Here is a 20,724-nt window from a genome sequence, read left to right as displayed (position 1 = left end):
TAATAAAGCAGCTTGACATCAAGCAGAATGGAGATGAAAAAGAAAAGAGAGAGAGTGGGAGAGAGACTAAGACGGAGAGAGATAGATAGAGAGAGGGTGTGGCAGAAAGTCTTTCTGTCTGTGGCTTGACAGTCTCGCTTTGTCACCCTCGTCCAACAGATCTATGCAATCTATTTGAAATATATTAATCTCTGAAGGGAGGAGACTGTGTGTGTGGGTGTGGGTGTGTGTGTGTGTCTGTGTGGGGGTGGGTGGGTGGGTGGGTGGGTGGGTGTGAGAGAAAGAGAGAAAGAGAGAGACAGGCTGAGGGAACGAGACAGCTCTGGTTTGTATTAATGGTAGGCCTCTCTCAGGGTACTGTGGGAGAAAAGGATTTAGTTAGGTGGCAGCAGAGAGAAAGAGGAGGCGAGGTGCACTTGATGGTGTTCACCGCAGTGCGTGGCGTGTTAATGTGTTGTATGTTTGGTTGCACCTGCACACACATTCATTGAGATGGTTTGTGTGTCCTCACTGCTGACCTACATGGATTCTCCTGGCAGCAGGGTAAAGAGCACAAAAGATTACTACAATATAGTGGAATGTTATAATGGAACATGGCCGGGGAGAAGCTCTGACCCAGCTCTCTGTCTGGCGGTCTGTCTGTCCCTCTCTGTTTGTTTCTCTCTCTCTCTCTCTCTCTCTCTCTCTCTCTCTCTCTCTCTCTCTCTCTCTCTCTCTCTCTCTCTCTCTCTCTCTCTCTCTCTCTCTCTCTCTCTCTCTCTCTCTCTCTCTCTCTGAGTAAAGAGATGGTCTTATTAACGGGAGGAAGGAAATGCACTAAGCACTGGGGGGATAGAGATGGAAAACGTAGAGAGACACGCATCTTCTTTTTAAATATGTATCAATGCGGAGGGGTGCGTTGAAGATGGCTTCACTGCTCGGAAACCCGTGTTTAATATCCAGCCCATTGAATCCCTGATTAAGAGTGAGCGAGGTTAGGAGGAGAAATGCAGCGCCGTGTCTGGTGTGTGCGACCGACCTCAGTCCTGCTGCTCTGCATCTCACTCCACCGACTGCCACCGTGTCTACGTCAAGTTCAAGTCCTTGATGTTGGCGCGCAGATGTAATGACCGGGCTCGGCACCCACCCACCCACATCACATCCCTCATCCGTGCCTACGTGCCCACCCAGCCCTCCGAGGCCCACTAATGAACGGTGTCTGCCAGTGCCTTCACCACGTGGAACTAATTTGCTGTCCAGAACTCTTTTCATGTGCGCTACCCCGATGGTGGAGCGAGCTACCTGGCTGCATACGATCTGCAGAATCCCTCCCCCGTCCACACATCTGAAGAGGGCCCACATCTTCTGAGGACATATTTTAGCCATGCATTCGTATTAATTATTTTTCAGTTTTTATGGACTTTAGAGCGCACTGAGTTGAGATGTTGTATCTCTGTCGCACTGCTTGAAAAGCTGCTGCTCAAAGTAAATGTGCGGTTGTATTGAATTTTTGTGTACAATACCTACCTGCCCTACCCTTGGTAGGAACCCTACCAAGGGTTGCAATACCCTTGGAGGGGTTGTTCCAAGGGTTGCAATACCCTTGGAACTGGTATTGCAGAGACATACTTATTTTCCTATTCAGTCCCTGCTCAAAGGATTCGGCCGGGTGGTTCAGTCCCAAGGTTAATCGTTTTACTTTTTCTATGTCGGGATAACAATAAGAATGAAATAATAACCAAGCCCGATACCCCTAATCAAACCATTTCTATTTGTTTGTTTTTGGAATTTGGATAATTACCAGTTTCAAGGCAGTTTGTATTCCCTGACATGTGTTAGTCAAAACAAAGATACAGCTGTGGGTGCTGCTAAACACTTGTTTGGAATATAATTGATGTCAATGGATCGGCAACTATTCAATTTCTGTGATTTGAACAAAGACCATGGCTAATCTCAATCATACCCTACCTCATTGATAGGGTATGACTCTCTACAAACCCACATGTTCTATAAGTGGCCAACTCTTCAGTGTGCATTCAGTGTGTGCAAGCAGTAATGCAAAAAAATACAGTTTGTTTGTTATATCGGGGCAGGTTATCCGTTGTGGATAAGGACATCACAAAATGGTGCGAGATTGGAACAACTGCAGTGCAAAAACACTCACAGCGATGCGTGCCAGGCTGGATATTACTGGCAGCCGTGGAAAACAAGCCAACGTTGTAAAGAATAATACACAGACGGAAAAAACGAGGAGCGAGCAAGGCCAGATTTAGTAGGATATAGAGTCATCCGTCAGTGCTGATATCAACTAAGCTAATGAGTCAGAGATAGGATGTCGGTCATTTCTGTAGGTGAGAGATGGCGCGCAGCAAATCACTCAAGTGGGATAGAGAAGGAAAAAAACACATAGCGTGTACTTAAGAGGGAGAGTAGTGGTGGCGAACATACCTGCTCCTCCGACAACGCAATATCATCTAAAACCAAAGAGGAGAGAGTGACAAAAATAGGGAGACGGGACATCGCGAGACGGACGGGAGAACGCTCTGTGTGTGTGTGTTTTGTGTTCGCACCCGTGTGTGTTAGGGATGGTGTGTGTGTGTGTGTGTGTGTGTGTGTGTGTGTGTGTGTGTGTGTGTGTGTGTGTGTGTGTGTGTGTGTGTGTGTGTGTGTGTGTGTGTGTGTGTGTGTGTGTGTGTGTGTGTGCTTCATGTGACCACGGGCATCCGGGTAGGAAGCGAGGGATTTGAAGGGAGGAAGCGATGAAGTAGATCTCCTGTCCTCCCGGTGTGTTCCAGAAAAGCGGGACTCTGTGGGTGTAAAAATAATCTGCCGGAGCCACTTGAGAGGCTGGCGGTGTCACGGCGCGCCCTAGTTTAGCGCTGACCCGATGCGGTACGACACCGTTTCCACTCGGTTCTGTCCCACTTACATCCCCGGCTACTGTATTCCAGGAGACGGAACCGGGAGAGAGAAAGCTGTACTCAGACGTAGACGTGAATGGGACCTACGCAGACGTAGGTCCCATTCACGTTGTCCGGAACCCCAACAAGCGAATCAACGCGTCAACGAACACAACAAACACGCGAAAAACCTACACACGCTTCTTTACTGTCATTTTCGTGCTTCAATAGTTTATTCAATATTATTAAGTAGTTTAAAGTAGAGCCCTTACCGCAATCACAACCTTCGCCAGGCTGGTCCACATTCTGAATGAGAGAGCGCCAACCCCCAACCCCTAACCCTAGCCTATCAATGAGCGGGAGAAGAAAACTAATCACCGGTTTCCATTCATTAGACCAGGACAATAAAGCCACAATGAAAAGCAATCAGCATCGCAAAGACTTGGCATCCGCACACAGAATATCCATGAATACTTTGGCGGGCACAGAACAAACATCAAATAGATTCTTACAATGGGGAATGCACTGGGCCACAAACCCACTTGACTGCATTTATTCCCGGGCTTTATCTGATGCCAGGGCATAGCGGTAAACCAAACTGAAATATCCATCTCTCCATCTGTCTCTCTTTTGCTTTGGCCCTGTCATTCCAGATAACCTTTTCCCCAAATACTTTCTCTTTCTCTTGTCTATCCCTTGGATTAACACCTAAGCCGGTCAATTTTAGATCCTGTGTGTGTGTGTGTGTGTGTGTGTGTGTGTGTGTGTGTGTGTGTGTGTGTGTGTGTGTGTGTGTGTGTGTGTGTGTGTGTGTGTCTGAGAGTATGAAAGAGGCTAAGTTAGCTAAGTTATTTTCTCCAATCCCTTTAGCTTGCCCTTAGCCGACCGGCACATTTTGTTTACTCCAGCATTTCTCTGAAACTTTTCCTTTCCTCTATATTTTGACTTACCAACTATAAACAACAACCCATTTATATCTAACTGGATATCATGTGTTTGCACTAGTTAAATAAGGGTAATAATCTTCTTTCACTTGGGTAAGAGAAGCCCTGATGGTATACCCTTTGTCAAATAAAATTAGGATGGCCATACACGGTCCACGGATACACAGATCTGAGGATACAGGGGCGTCATGTCAGCTATATAGGCTGGGGCGTTCATTTGCATTCATCCAACGCGCCTTCACTTTGTATGGGAAGTCTTGTTGACCCTTTTTCAAGGGCAGCAGAGAATGGGGACGTCTTGTTGACTGTTTCTCAAGGACTGCAGCGGATGGGGACGTCTTGTTGACCGTTTCTCAAGGGCAGCAGAGGACGGGGACGTCTTGTTGAGGACAGCCGAGGTTTGGGGACGTCTTGTTGACTGTTTCTCAAGGCCGGCCGAGTACGGGGGAGTTGCAGGAGGGACCCTCCACCCATTCATTTGAGGATGGATCTCGTCGATCTCATTTGCATTGCAACACGCTCGCCTGCGCGCCTTCTCCGCCGCGGGGCCAGGGTCTCCCCTATCCGTGCAGAGCTAAAACGTCCGTCTTTCATTATGATCCCTTCCCTGTGAGTGTTTTCGTCGCGGCGCTCTCTGTTCAGCGCTGTCAACACGCAGGGCAGGCGGTCGCCATGGCGCTGATTGATGCACAGGTGCGCCACGGCCCGCGCTGGTGTTCTGCTACCTTCACCTTCACCTGTGGAGGATGATGCACGCGCGCACAAAAGCACGCACACACGCACATGCCCACATACATGCCCACGCACATGCCCACGCACCTACACACACCAGGGCTCCGCACATGATTCTGATGAATATGAAGAACCAGATGTCTTTTTATTGAAATTGGCTCGAGGGGAGAGAGGAAGCCAAAAAAGAACGGAGCAATAAAGCCCTTCGACTAGTCGTGTTCTCTGAGCGCTGGGCAGACAACAGACGCTAAGAACAGACGTCGGTGTCTTTTTCTGCATTCCACTTTATAGTACATTCTGCAAGTCGTCTTCCAAAATCTGATGCAATTGAGGGTGATTTGGTTCTTTTTTTGTTTTTGTTTTTTTGTCAGAGAGAATGCTGGTGCAATATGTGCGAGAAGTGCCGAGTAAATATATGATGGTGAGATTAGAAATTATTAGAAAATACATTGGTAGTTCCTCTACACTTGCTGTTCAAAGCGAAATGTTAATACAGGACGTATGGTCTCTTTGGTGTGAGACGATATCTACCCCTACGTGTTGTTTGTTATGTCTAGGTTGTGACATTTTTTATATTCTTTTGTATTTCTTCCCATCGGAAGAAGTGTCTCACCTTTTCAATTTTTCTCAAATGAAAAACAACAAGAATACACCTATTTGTTTGTTTGTATGTCCACAAAGGAGCAAAGCCTTTCAAAGTATTCACAATGCCCCAGAAGTTATTTCCTGTGTTTTTCCCAGTGTCAGGGATTAGGAGGCAGCTTGATGGACTGTTCCAACAAAGAAAGTTATCTTGGGCGGGGCAAGCAATATGTAGTCATTTTACATTTCAAATCCTTAAATTCATATCACACCTCTAAAATCTGTGAAACACAGGTTTAAGAGTGAAATGTCTTTGGAGCAGATTTATGTCCATTCCTTTGGCCATTTGTTATAAATAGGTAGTGCAGAACACCCTGCACCTTTCAGAACTGATCCTCAGTGCAGCAACATTAGAAAAAGAAAACCCACACGTAGACTTTTTGTCAACCTCCATTTTTTTTTCTAGGTTCTAGGTATCTGAACGTTGGTTAAGATGGCAGGGAAAAATATGATGAATGTGCTTCCAGTATATGAACGCTGAGGAAGTTAAAGCCTAACAGAAAAATTACCATTCCGTTTTACTATTCTGTTTTCCTGGATACTCTCCAAAGCAAGTGACGTTTAGACCCATGTCATAATGGAGCAGGTAGCAGTAAGGCATTTTGCTCAAGGATGCCTAAAGGTAAACTTCAGAGAAGGTTTTCGGTTTTGCCTGGAATGGTTTGACTGGGAGACAACCATCATCTGTCGCTGGAGTGGCAGTGTGGCCCTCTTCTCTATGAGGTAGGGTGAAACAAGGGACGGAAAAGGTTAAACTCAGGGTAAGCAGGGAGAAGGAGCTCTGGGTTTATTTGAACCGCATTACACGTCTCAGGGTACCACGGAACATGTGCTCATGTGACATTTGTTCATACAATGGCAATAACCGAAATGACATCACTCAGGCTTTAATAAAAGTGCTAGTGCATGTCATCGTGTGAAGGTCACCTAAACATCCAGCACTTTGGTCTTGGGCCCTGTGTGGTCTACTGGGAGAATGTAACATTTCGGTCAGTTGTCTGTCAAATGCCTCCCCCTTTTACTCTCGCGCTCACCCTCACTCTCTTTCTCACTCTATCTCGCTCTTGCACGCGCTCTCTCTCTCTCTAGCTACCACAACCACATTTATATGTGTATTCTCCTTAGTTGTGTTAGACCTCTTCACCAACTGCATGATAACACATGGCTTTTCAAGCTCCGATAAGCCGTGTCCCAAGTCATGTCTTAAAAGAAAAGCTAAAAAGCTGGACAAAAACAGAGCATTGCATACCTGCATTGTACTCTCAGACAATGCATGCACATGCTGTACGTTGAATGTAATGGGGTCTTTTTAGTAAACAAGAGCATTTATTTCAATTATAATAGGCTGATCCCAAACAGCATGTTACTGGTTCCAGTTCACAATCAAAATGTCTACAGTTATGTTTTCTAGGGTAGCATTACCTTATTACTAATCATGGAAAATAATCGTATGTTAATTTTGTACATTTTAATTGTATATTCGTAATGTTTCATGTTTTGGTATCTGGTGAATTTTTAGTAATGCAGTTTTTATTACTATTCTTTAGAGGCATCTACTTTTGACCCACCTCTGCAAAAGGGATTTTAACCATGATAGGAATTTACAGTGCATACAATTATCTTGTCTGACACATTCTGCATTAGGGAAAAGTGTTATTATATTATATAGCCCTGTGGATTCATTCTTTTGTTCTTTCCCTTCAAACTGTCTTTGTTGTTGAATTCCTCAGAAAAAAAAGGTTTAAACTCATCAAGGATATCTTGTGGAGGATATACTTAAACTTTTGGCGAAAAAAAATAACAATCCTAGGAGGTGCCCCCGTGCCATGCATAATAAGTCATAGAATAATACCTTGACCCCTGTCACTCCCGATGCACCTCAATCTGCTCTGCCCTGCTACTCCCTGTTAGAATGTGCGTTGTAAAGCATTCAGTGGGCACTGCAGCAGGGGATATTATAAAATCATTAGACAATGAATAGTTGTGTATGCGTAAAATACATCTGTATTGATTTTCGACCTTACATAGGGAATGTTGGTTTTGATGATATGTTCCGGTGGAGTTTTTTTCCCATTGTGTCTTAGTGGGGATGCTATAGGGTTAAGGGAGAGAGACGTATGCACCATCATCAGAGGTTGGGTGGAGGATGCTTACACAGCGCTAGGGTGCGTCTCCCTGCCTCTCTTCCTGTGCGTATGTCCTTCAGCTCGATGGCTCCCTACGGCCTGCTTGTTTGAGACCACCCCGCCCTGCCTCAGGCTGGCTCTGTCCTCAACCTCTACTGTATATCTCTCCCTCGCTCCCTCGCTCTCACTCTCTCTCTCTTTTTTGTCCTTGGAAAACCATCTCATTCAGTCTGCCTCTCATTCTCCCCTTTCTTCCTATCGCTCTGTCTTTCTTGTTTACACCTCAACCCTTTAATGTTCTCCTCTCCCACAACACTCTTGCGGGACTCTTGCATCTCTCCTTTCTCCCACTCTCCTGTCTTGCAATATCGCTCATGTTCTCAGTTTCATGCTCTTCTGTTTCTATCTCTTTTCTATCTCTCTTTCTCTCTCTCCCTTCTCTTTTTGTCTCTATTTCTCTACCTCTTCCCTGACCTTCTCTCTCTCTCTCTCTCTCTCTCTCTCTCTCTCTCTCTCTCTCTCTCTCTCTCTCTCTCTCTCTCTCTCTCTCTCTCTCTCTCTCTCTCTTCCCCCCCTCTCCATCCTCAGAGCTATGTCCTCTGACAGGACAGGGTCATAGTTAAGTGCCGTGTGCGTTCTGCACTCCAGCTACAGGGCCCATCAGAGCCTGAAGCTCTGGTGCCCCCCCCCCCCCAAACATCTCTTTGTGATTGGGGGGGTTTATGGGCCAGATATTGCATTGATCGTTGTCAGTATCTTACTGCATTCTTTAATGCAACGTGATTTAGTTAACATGCTGGAGCGTCATGTGACTAATATTTCTCATGCTAATTAAGCTAATGCGGTTGAATTGGATTACATTGAGAGGGGTGTGAGAGATAAAGAGAGCTATGGTTCATTATACAATATTCACATTGCACGTGGATAGCAGCAATTTATAATATGTCACACACAGATAAAATCCCTACACACTAGTTGCACACACGGTGGCTGAATTCTCCCAGTCTGTCTGCAAAAGATGTATGTCTAGCTGTAAACACCGAAGCTACAGTTTTCCTTCCTGTGTAACACTGTTGTTGCTGTGTGTGTGTGTGTGTGTGTGTGTGTGTGTGTGTGTGTGTGTGTGTGTGTGTGTGTGTGTGTGTGTGTGTGTGTGTGTGTGTGTGTGTGTGTGTGCGCACACACGTGTATGTGTCTACACAGGATCTCAGCAGAGAGGAGGCCCTTCTGCAGCAACTACGGGAAAAGGACGAGATCATTTTCCGTCTTCAGAATGAACTGGTGAGATTAAACCACAAGACGCACACGCACATGCATGCATAAATACATAGAGAGGCACACACACACACACCTACCCTGATGGATGTCTAATGGAACTGATGGGGCCCTGTTTGAAACTACAACACAAAGCACTTTGTCAGAACGGTTGTTTTATCCACTCAACTTTTTTGAAACCTGTCCGCACACAAACCCTTGACCCTTCCTTGACACCACATTGTAGAATATCTTGATTTTCACCTCCTCCACTTTCTTGTTATATTACTTTATGTCTGCCCTTGTCGTCTATCGCTCTCTCTCTCTCCTCTCTCCGTCTCTCGCTCTCTCTCTCGCTCTCTCTCAGTATATGCAATGAATTATTAAAAGTAGCTTGAATGTATTTGAAGGCAATGCGCAACATGGGAATGGATTGGAATTGAACCATCAATATTGAGTAGGTCTGATTTGTTTATTTTATTAAAAATCCTTTTCATGCAACTAATTAGACAGCCTAATCTAAATATTAGAAACACATTGTTAATGTACATAACAAAACAGAAATGCATTGACTCAGAAAATATTATAGTTCTGGAGCTAATCATTTTATTACGATCAGTATTGCTGATTTTACTACAACTGGTGTTGAAGTAAAGAAATAGTGTTTAAAAAATATATATACAATTTTAAGTTTGCTATATATATGTTAGAATTCACTGTGTCGCAGCAATCTCCCCGGGCAGTACTGCTCCATGACTGCATCCAGTATGTAAGGCGTCAAATACCTCAGTCACTTCTATCCCTCCTCTTGCTTATGGCTTTGCCCTGGCCCGTGTCTCCTTCTGATTCAGTGTAATGCAAACATTGCACTGGGCCCAAGGCTGTGCCAGGCGGCATTCCAGACTTCTGAGGTCCATTCCATTGGCAATACTGATTAAAGATTTGCGACGAGACTGCTTGCAACATGCGACGGCTTGCAAGAGATTCATGGGATAATGTTCTGAAACTCGGCCCTTCACTTCCCTGCACCGAGCGCTTTAAAAGCTGTAAATTCACCAGCTTTCAGATATTCTGCTCGCCTTTTTTCCGGAATCGACTGGAGGAGTCGGTGAGACCACTCATTAAAAAAACCCACCAAATTCAAGGACTGTATTTCTCTTCAAGAGAGACAAATTACGTGGCGTTTCTGTTCTACAGTTGAGAAACGATATGAAAGGGGTGATATTTCCTGTTGGTACATTGTAATGATTTCCCGTTTGAAAATAAGGCTTACGTGTCTTATGTTTGGTATTGCACAAACAAGTCACAGTTGTGATCCATTTCCAGCAATGTATAAATACAAGTGTAGATACTTTAATAAGGTCAATACGTTCCAAAACATAAATCTCTTGAGATTCCATGCAATGGCTTCAGGCGCAAAGTAATAGTAACACAGCTACCATCTCCTGAAACCATTTTTTCTCATTGTAAATCTTTAATCTGAACTGGGCTTTAGTTACCTGCAAAAGGTAGGGTGTTTTGTTTCATCATATCTTTTTTCTTTATTTACGTACTTTTTTTTTTTTTTACAATTTGCTTTCACTATCTTCCTCATTACAATATTCCTCCTACCCCTCCTCCTTCTCCTTCTCCTCCTCCTCCGGCTTGTCTTCATCCTGTTCCTTCTCCTCTTCATCCTCCTGCCTTTCAGCAGCAATTCTTTCTTTCTCTGTTTCTGAGAAGCTTCTCTCCATTTCTCTACTATCTCTTGTTCCTTCTTCACCAGTAAAATCACTAAATATCTGCTCCTCAGGGCACGAGTCTGTGACTATCAGTCTTTCACACACACGCGCACACACCTCCCGTCACTAACAAGTCACCGTCACATCTACGCACAGATTTAGATGGAGATGTATAAGCATTGAGAATCTACCAGGAATTTGGTTGCTCACTACGAGCTATGTGTTCCCATGCCAACAGTGTGAATCCCTATCCAGGCATGTGTCTGTGCTGCCACAGTCCTGCCATCACATACCAGCTACTCCGCTTAGGAATATAAGGCCCCTGTCCCATACACTCCATCAGCAGATTTGTACATCCAGTACAGGATGTACTGTCATAACTAACCCAAAGTACCGCTGCCTGAATGCTGATCGTAAGATAGGGGAAATTATAAATACTATCAAGGGAGTCGAAATTAAAACAAAGAGTACATTTGCGATGCCTGAAGAGTTAAGAATTCGTTTCAGTTATATTATTAAGTGTCATTTGAAGAGGCGTGGTCATCTATATATCAGTGTTTAACAACACAAGGAAAAAATCAAAAAGCTCACCCCATATTTCGGCCCGTGCTACATTTATTGAGTTGCTGAGTAACAAGTTTATGCTGCTGTTTCCATGGGATACACAGCATGGCAACGGGACAAAATTAGGTGTGTTGCTGTTGTTATCTGAAATAAATATCATTTATTTTGTAGAAATATTTTCCCTGAATTTGGTAATGGCAAGAAGTATCTAGCCCGAAATGGCTTATGAAATCATTGATGGATTGTACCTGACCTTACAACCGAGTGAAATCCCAATTTGGGGCACAATCCAGGCTTCTTTGATCCACGCCTTCTGCCAAATGTTGAGGTCTTTACAGTAAGAGGTAAGAAAGTGTAGTGCCTCAGGTGTTCGACTTCCAGCCGAAAGGTTCTTGGTTCGATCCCCAATGTCCGCAGTGTACCCATACTGCCTCCTTTAGCAAGATGCCAAACACCTACCTAATTAATGACACTACAAAACACTTGCTGTAAATCGTATGGATGAAAATGGCTGCTAAATGTCTAATACTTCCCTTTACTTTTACGTGTGTGTGCTTGTTTCACAGGCTCAAAATTAAATGCAAGAGAGGAAAAGTACCCGCCATGCAATTGTTTGAATACGTAACCCTGTGTTTCATTGTGTTAACTGTGTTAAGGTGTTACATCTGGAACGTGAGGTTCATAGACGCCTGAACGCGGAGGTTCTGGCTGCGGTTTAGTCTGAGGAGCTGGGTTTTATGTGGGATTGAGAGAGAAAGTCAGTCAGTTGGTTGTTTCCCGTATCCAAAAGAGGAGAAATGCGTAGTGTGGCTAAGTCGCTTTAAAGACGCGGCATTTCACATTGGAAAGGGCAGCTCATCGCAAGCTCTCTTTCTCTCTCTCCCTCGTACTCCCAGTGCTCGTCTCCTCCCCGTACCTTCTGTTAAATCTGCCAGTGAAGAGCCCTTAATTATTTCTCCTAGAAGGACCTCCATGCTGGCCGCCAAGCAAGAGCTGTCACGTTTTATGAGTCCCCCCACCTGTGCCAGCTCTCACCGGTGAAGTACTGCGCTACAACGGCAACTTTTTGTCACGGAACACATCATCCCCCCCTCCCCCCTCCCCCCTCCCCCCGGTGCACCCTGCCTCTAACCGTGACTAATCAACGGAGTTAGATTGTAACTCGTCATTGTAGCCAGCCTGTTATGAGGGGCTCATTGTAATGTGCGCAGATTTAAGGTGGAGATCAGAGGAGGAATTTAACGCATGCTCATCACTTTTTGTGCTCCCGCAACACCTGTTCTGAGTTATTTTGTTCAATAATGGTAATTCATTAAGAAACCCTCTGAATATTTAATAACCGGCACATAGCTCTTCTTAAAACCCTGGCCCCTGAGGGCCAGCGGCAAATGATGAGGGGAATTGTTATTTTTTCTCTCTCTCGCGCTCACGCTCTCGCTCTCTCTCTCTCTCTCTCTCTCTCTCTGAGGCCCCGTTCACACGAAGCCGATTTCATGTCGAAACCGCAAAGGTCTTGTACGGTTCGGCCTTCCGTACACACGAAGCCGGCGAATCCGCTGACCGAAACCGCAAACTTCTGAAACCACCCTCGGAGGTGGTTTCAAATCTACCCGGTTTCGTTTTGGATTCGTGTGTACGCCTGAAACCGCAAACCATGACGTCATCGCCCCACCCCTCGACCTCCTAGCCAATGGCTCTTAAGCCCGCGGAGTCTCAGAAATCACATGCGAGCATGCGCATAAGGGCAGCCTTTATGCGCATGCTCGCCTCTTCTTCTTATTTCATTTCTTCTGGATTTCTGTACCAGAAGCAGCGCCCCTTATGGGCCTGGAATGTGTACTACAGCGTTTCTACAGATCTACCCGGTTTCGCTTGGCTTCGTCTTTACGGAGATACTTCGAAACCGGATAGATCGAAACCGTAACCGTTTCGCCCGTTTCAGCTTCGTGTGAACGGGGCCTGAGTCAGAGGTGAGGCCAAAGTAAGGGTCCGGTTTGGATTGATTTTTGGCCCGTTGGAAGATGCTGTTTTTTGAAGGAAAGAGGCCAGAGCCACTCCTCCTGCCAGTCTTCAAATCTCACACTGAGAGCCCGTGAATTAGCAGCTGGATAAAACCTCGCGGCCGGCCTGCTGGGCCTGTCACCGTTTTTATTAGTCCCTCTCCTCTGCTGCACTCTCTGGAGAGACCCAGGGCCAATATCTGGCAGCAACAGAGCTTCTGTGCATCTCGGAGCTGCTTTATGACCTGTTCGATAACCAGGGGAAGTGGTGAAAGGGGGGGCGGTGGGAGGGTGAGTCAGGGGGGGCGCTGGTGTCAGGGGAGAGGTTGAGCCTTTTAGTGTTGGACTTTTTCTCTTTTAGACGTTTCTTTTCGCTTGGGGCGGAGGGTGTAGTTTTGAATGGGTGTGGCACAGAGGTTGAAACGCGAAGCTGAGCGGACATGACTGATGAGGGGGGGGTGTTTGTGGTGTGTGTGCAGGAGAGTGCCAAAGCTGCCCTGAGGACGAAGGACTGCCAAACGACTGACCGCACGACACAGACAGAGCACACCGGCCCCGAGGTGAGCTATAGACGAGCACGGGCACACACACACACACACACACACACACACACACACACACACACACACACACACACACACACACACACACACACACACACACACACACACACACACACAGAGAGAGAGGCACCTGCAACATGAAGATGTGGCCATTATTTGAAAAGAGTACACCTCTCTTAATACGGATAGATCATGTTATTTTTCTCTTCTGTTCTCTTCTTCCTTCTTCCTCTCCATCCATTCCCTCTACTGCAACTATTGCTCTTAATTTTTAACAAGCAACCTTTATATGCTGAAACAGAACAGGCCATAAATTTTCCTCTCTGCTACCTTTACATTCTCTGGGTCCTTTTTTTCCGATGTTATCCCCCTTGAGTGCATTCCCTTTATTTGTCTCATCATTGATTCCCTCACCTCCCTTCCGGCCGTCCTTCCTTCCTTTCTTCCTTTCTTTCTTCCTTCACTATCTTACATTTTTCCTTGCTTTCTTCCTTTCCTTTCTCCCTCTCTTCCTTCCTACCTTCCCATCCTGCTTTCTCTCCTTTTCCTCCTTTCTTCTCTTCTTTGCTTCAATATGGTGGCACATCTCGCTTTGCACCTGCAGAAGCTTTAAGGAATAGAATAGTTGCTTCTAATTAGGGCCCGACCGATATTGATTTTTGAGTGCCGATGCCGATTATTTTCAGAGAAAAATTACGATTACGATTTAATCGGCCGATTAAAAAATAAAATAAAAAAATAAAGCATATAAAACGTAGTTTTTGATACCTTAAATATACTTTAAACACTTTTGACGAATATGTGAATTGAATGCAGAACCTTTGAGTGTTTTAGAATACATTTACAGTCAAAAATGAGTGTAATGTAAAATGTAAAATAAATAACTAACTCCCAATGTGCTGTGCTCGTGAGCAGTGACTAACACGTGCGTGCTGAGCAGTATCGTCTCACCGTTAGAGTCTACAGTATAACAAATTAACATGGCCTGGGACCTAAAGAAAAACAGGCACAACATGCTCAAACAACGCGTCTTGTGTACATTGGTGAGGTGAGCGCGCAGCTGCCTGAGCGAGCGTGCTTTCATGTTGTACGGTAAAATTCAATCTCCTCTTTTTTACTCCAGCTAAAGTTGTTACTTAGCAAGGCGAGTAGGAGCGCAATCTGCAGGATACTAAGCGCAATAACATTTAAAAAAAAAAAAAAAAAAACGGTTGTAATCGGCGTCTTTTTGGCCGATGCCGATTATTTTCAAAAAGGCTATAATCGGCCGATTAATCGGGCGGGCCCTACTTCTAATCCATCGGGTTGTACCTATTTATCTCAAAATAGATACAGTTCTGACATTGATATTGTTGGCCACTCGCTCACTAGTGTACGAGGGGGGGGGGGGGGGGGGGCTGCCATGAACACAACCCCCTCCCTCTCAGATGACATGGCCTCTTTGGCTGCGCTAGGGGCTGACAGTTTGGGAGCGCAGTGGACTTAATGGATGACTGTCTAAAAATGGCCACCTATTACGGAAACAGTAGCGAAAGTTTGGGGGTTTGTGTCCCTTGCTTCCTTTGTGATTTATTTATTTATTTAATTTAATTTATCTTTTCAACTCATTCTGTCATCATCTCTGCTGCTGGACAATGCAGTCCTTTCTCTGTGTTATCGCTGCCGTGCCTAAAGATGACAGGAAATACCTTCAAGGGGCTAAGGCTTTGTCATTGTGTAGGAGAACAGATACACAGTGCACTGATCTTGTATAGTGTGCATGTTCACACACACACACACACACACACACACACACACACACACACACACACACACACACACAGCCAAGCACACACACAGCCAAGCACACACACAGGCACACACACATGCGTTCCATACATAAAAGGAAGTGCATTATGCCCACGTGCCCTAGGGATAATAGAGTTTGATTTTGAGCATAAAATCGTACCCACTCAAGCTAAGAATTAAAACTGTCAAACAAAACATCGACTGCAAACTACACAATTTTTACAACCACATCTGTTTTCTATTTTATCTGCTAATATTGCTTCGATTGATTTAGTGCACAAACAGTTTTTTTTACTTATGACAGTGACAATAAAATCCAACCTTTTTAAGCAGTTTTTACCCTTTTGAGATGTTGAGTATAAGTTCCACTCTCCGTATTTGAACACATGTAGCTCCCAGAAAGGAATTGAGTTCGATAGATTTTTTTTAGTCTTGAGATGAATCACTTATCTAGCCTCACTCATTGTTTCTCAGTACTTCATCTCCTTCATGCTATCTCCACTCTCCTTGACTATAGTTATTCGTAAAGCCTGTTTGTCTTTTTCTTTTCTTTTTTGTCTTACACCATCTCCCACTAGTTATGGAATGGACTTTAGTCTCTCTCATACACATACTCAAACGGACACACACAGACACACGCACTCTATTAGTGCTTAAAATATCTCCCTGGCGCCTTTACTGCCTAATGCACTTTTTTTCCCCAATACAGATTGAAATGGCTTCGAGTAATTGCTAGTTTGCTAGTTTGGAGACTAATGCAAGAAAATTCATGGGTTTGTCCTCTCCTGCTCTCTCTATCACTCTCCCACAGACAAACGCACACACCTTCTCTCGCTATGTCTCTCTGTTCCCCGCTCTCCCGAAGCCATTAGTCTTGTATTATATCATCAATAAAGCTCCTTTTGAACGTGTCCGGGTAAGTTTTGTCAAATAGGTCCCATTTAGGATGCAGACAGTATAATTCACCCATTATTGGGTGTTTCAGTGTGTGGCTCTGTGTGGCCATGTCTCAGACAGCATTAATCTCTTATTATTTACCTTGTTGCTCTTAAGAGCTCTGGCATTCAGTTCTTAAATTGAACTTTCTTGGCCTGAGTTGGTAAACTATTTGCCAACCGCTTTTGCCTCTCATTCAGTCTAATGTGTCCAGTGTACTTACCGGTGTGTATGTACGTATGTACAGTATGTATGACTATTTTGTTCGGTCTGCAATTTTGGAGAATATCTGAATAATTTCCAGTAATCTAGTAGCCGGGCAACTAGCTGCAGGCTGTTGCCCCTGTTTTTTTGCTCTGAGTAATAAGATAACAATACAATGACTATACACAGTGCCCTATTGGATGGCTGACACTGATGACTCAAATGTTTCGTTGCTCTGATTGGCTTTAGGTCTATCCAATTGCATACAGAGGCATTTTGCTCTACGTCTGTTAATAACGCCCCTTGAAAATCAAAACAGGATCCCAGAGGTTCCAGACTAATACACATTTGCAAATTGGTCTGGCCCTGTCTGGCTAGTAATCTAGATAAATTCAGTTTCATTCTTTAAAACTTAACTTACGTACTTCAGCCAAAGACATGATACGGTGTCTGGAGCCAATATTCCTCCATTCTAATTGGCTAGAGTAGATCGACAGCAGTCTCTCCTTAACAGTTGAAACTCCAAGCGCTGAGAGAGTGATAACGACGAACCCAAACCTGTAACGGCCAAGCTGCAAACGGTTCTGGAAGCCGCCGACACAACCACACTGATCGAACCGCGCTCATTACAGTCCGCCAGCGATATTGGCCCCTAATCAGCGTTACTTACCGGATACTGTGATTACAAAGACCGCAGGGACACAGAGAGGGAGAGGGGTTTGGGGGACAGGGTAACCTTGCCTTCACCACAGCTCCGTGATTAGAAAGCCGGGGCAGTGGTCGCACCGTATGGCGTTGCTATTTATTGTAGGACCAGTCCGCGGCTATCTATTCCTCCTTATGCTCCGTTCCCCTGAGTGGATGTGCCGTTAATTAGAGGAGCAGCTGGCTCTCCGTTAGCACCGAGCAGCTAGCGGCGCAGGTGACTTTACTCAGCAGTAGCTTACAGCGTGAGTGGCCTGGTTTTTAGCCCACCTCCCTCTCTCTCCCTCTATTTCTATATCACTCTCTCTTGCAGCACAGACCTATATAGGTTACCCCAGTCCCGTGCTTTGAGGACAGTCCGCTATAGTGACGGAAAGTGTGTCTACAAGTGGGGCAGCTATTTCTACCGCTTCTACCGTTTCAGGAGGTCAACCCACGCCCACCATCATAGCCACCACCCAACACACGCACCCAAACATGCACACTAACGCAAGCGCGCACGGATGCGAGTGGGTTTAAACACACAAACCCATTCCCCTTTCTATTTTTTTTGGAGCATCTTCCTCCTTTCCCAAGTCCTACTGCGGCTTTTCATGTCTTCCTCAAAGTACACAAAGTCAGCCTTCCAGAAGTTTGGGTGCTTCTCTTCTCTCACCCTCTGTCTTATATCTTCTTTTCTCTCTTCTTCTCTTCTCTCTTCTCCTCTCCTCTCTTCTTCTCATATCATCATCTCTTCTCTTCTCTCTCCTCCTTTTCTCGCCTCCTCTCTTCTCTCTTCTTCCCTTCTCCTCGTCTCTTCTCCTATCATCATCTCTCTTATCCTTGTCTCTCCTCGCCTCTTCTCCTCTCCTCTTCTCCTCTCCTCTTCTCTTCTGCTCGTCTCTACTATCATCATCTCTCTTATCCTTGTCTCTCCTCTCCTCCTCTTCAGAAACGCACTAGGGACAAGCCTGTCCTGCTTTCCCCACGTTCAGATCGCCCATCTTGAGCACCGCTTTTTATTAGCAAGAACACTTTCGAAAGACCACAAATCTCATTACCCTGGCCTTGTTGTGACTTTGGCTGGTGCAGAAAAGGCAAAGTGGAGAGGAAGTGTTTACTAATTGGTCAAGGTCTTATTTCCTTTGGTAAACACATACAACTATTTTCCGACTTTTCTTTATTCTTAACCCAACAGAGTTTCCGCAAGAAACCAAGGCATAATTTTAAACTCCTTGTGCTTTATTATAAGGTTTCTGAATCCTCAAAAGACCAGTATTATCTTTTGAGCAAAAAATGGAGAGAGAGAGAGAGAGAGAGAGAGAGAGAGAGAGAGAGAGAGAGAGAGAGAGAGAGAGAGAGAGAGAGAGAGAGAGAGAGAGAGAGAGAGAGAGAGAGAGAGAGAGAGAGAGAGAGAGAGAGAGAGAGAGAGAGATGGGGTTTGTTTCTTTGTCTCTTTCTACCTTATTTCTCCTCAATCTTTTTCTGCTCCTGTGATTGTGTGCATCGATTGATTCCAAGTTTTTCAACACCAACGCCTTGATTCGTCTTCCTACAAGTTGACAACTTGTTAGTAGAGCAAGCTCTGAGAACAGGGGTGTTTTATCATGTGGATATTTGTACACACACGCACACACACAGACAGACACACACACACACACACACACACACACACACACACACACACACACACACACACACACACACACACACAAGGCCTCTGGGTGCCTTTCCTCAATTCCACTTTTTCTTTTATTAGTGTAAATAATACAAGTTAGGTGTTACAAATGGTTGTTTGGAAGATTAAACAGACAAACTCACTGCCCTGGTGCTCCTGCTAGCATATCCGTGACCCTAAGAATACACAACATTTACTGTATTAATCTCATAACAAATCTTGTTCAGTACCACAAACCCCAGTGTGTGTATGTGTACATTGATGTGCACGCATGCATACATGGATATGCATGCGTGTGCAGTTAGCGGACATGTTCCCTTCAGAGGCAAGGATACACACACAGCCTTTGACACCGTTCCGCAAGTCCAAACCGCCAAATGTGGGTGCTATACAAACATCTGCAGGTCCGCTAGAACCTCACTCACGTCGGTTTATTAGATTAACTATAAATTGGCCTTAAATGCATGCATCTCTCACAAAATTGGGAGAATTGTAGGTCATTTTCTGTTCACTAATTGGGTCAGTTCTATATTGAATTCAGTTCACACAGACTGAATGCTCACTTTAGTCTGTGTTAAGTGGGATTCAAGTTTTTTTTCCCCATTCAGTTCAGAACCCAGTGGATTCTTTTTTGCTCTAAATAATGAGGATGCATTTTTTAAAGGGGGTAGGATAAAGATTTTGAATGATCATTCTCCCAATGTTTTCATAATAAAGGTTTGATACCCATTGCCATCTCCTAACGGCCTCCTATAATGTGATAAGGGCTTTATGAAAATAGCTCTTATGGGTCATCCGTTATCCTTTGAATGGCACAAAATGGAATTGAAAAAACTCAAAGACCATGGCACATGTAAGACTGATTACCTTTGCTCTACTTTGTTATACCAGTAATGCCCAGCAGTATTTTCACTGAATGCGTCACCCACCGGTATTCACTTGATTGCTAAACTGCCGAAAAAGGAAGAGGCGAAAAACACAGACTAATGTCAAGCATTTTTTGAAGAACACTTAAGCTGACAGGGTCTTGTGTATATATATATATACATATATATAGTGTGTATATTTTTAAACAAGTCAGAACCAATGGCTCAAAGGCCGTTGGGGTTCAGAATCTGCCTGCAGTCTTGCTCTCTGTGCAATGGCAGCAGCAGAATGCAGTTGTTGCGGAACTGACATGTGTTAGCATAGCCGTGGCTAGCCTTATGCAGGGGCCGCACACTTTTATGAAGACCATTTGTTGAAGCTTTATATAGCTTGGCTGCAGGGCAGGGAAAGCCTGCATCAATATGTATGATGACATAGATCATGTGAATGTGTCTCGTCTGTGCTTTTCATAGCTGCACTCTCCTCCACTGTGGATGAACGAGAAAGAGGGCTTGAGGCAGAGACAGGAAGTTAGAGAGTGAGAGTGAGAGAGAAGGAATGACTGTGTGTTGCTGGTAGCAACTATGTGGGCCCTGTAAACTGGATTACTTTCTGCCCTGGCTGAAGAGAGAAGAGTGTCACTTTTTCGCCCTACTTAGCTCTGTATTCTTGGACCTCTGTCGTTTCTGTTGCAGTAGTATCTCTGTCCTTTTTTTTTTATTGTCTTTTTCAACTGCCCAAACCATAACCGGTCTTTTTTTCGGTACTTTTTTTTTTTACCGCCAAAATATGTATTTGGTTATTATTAATCCCCTGGCTGCTCTGCGCTGAGCTTTCATTCGCCCCTCAACCCGCCATCTTTATCTCTTTTCCCCTCCCTGATCTCCCGCCTCTCCTTCCCCCCCCGTGCTCTCTATCTTTATGTCCCCAATTCTCAATCCTTTCTTTTTCTCTCCCTTTTTACTGTCACTCTTTTCTTATCCATCTTTCTTTTCCTGCTTTTTCTTCTCTTCTGCCGTCACTCTGTGCTTCTTTCCCCACATCTTTCGCCTCATCTTTCTGTCATCGCTCTTCCATGACCCTTTTCCTCTTTTTCGCAATAGGTCAGAGCTTCCTCATTGTTAATACAGCTCCTTACATGT

At 44.8% G+C, this 20,724-nt stretch overlaps 1 protein-coding gene across 1 annotated transcript in view; it reads left to right on the top strand.

Moving 5' to 3' along the window:
• Positions 1–20,724, top strand: part of ccser1 (coiled-coil serine-rich protein 1) — a 97,493-nt gene that overhangs the window by 39,757 nt on the left and 37,012 nt on the right. The window contains exons 9-10 of the mRNA XM_030358076.1: positions 8,527–8,604; positions 13,342–13,422. Of these exons, the coding sequence (XP_030213936.1) occupies positions 8,527–8,604; positions 13,342–13,422 (159 nt within the window). The remainder of the gene's footprint in view (positions 1–8,526; positions 8,605–13,341; positions 13,423–20,724) is intronic.

This window comes from Gadus morhua, chromosome 6 (genome assembly GCF_902167405.1).
Source record: "Gadus morhua chromosome 6, gadMor3.0, whole genome shotgun sequence".
Lineage (NCBI taxonomy): Eukaryota > Metazoa > Chordata > Actinopteri > Gadiformes > Gadidae > Gadus > Gadus morhua.
This window is presented reverse-complemented; position numbering and strand designations above follow the sequence as displayed.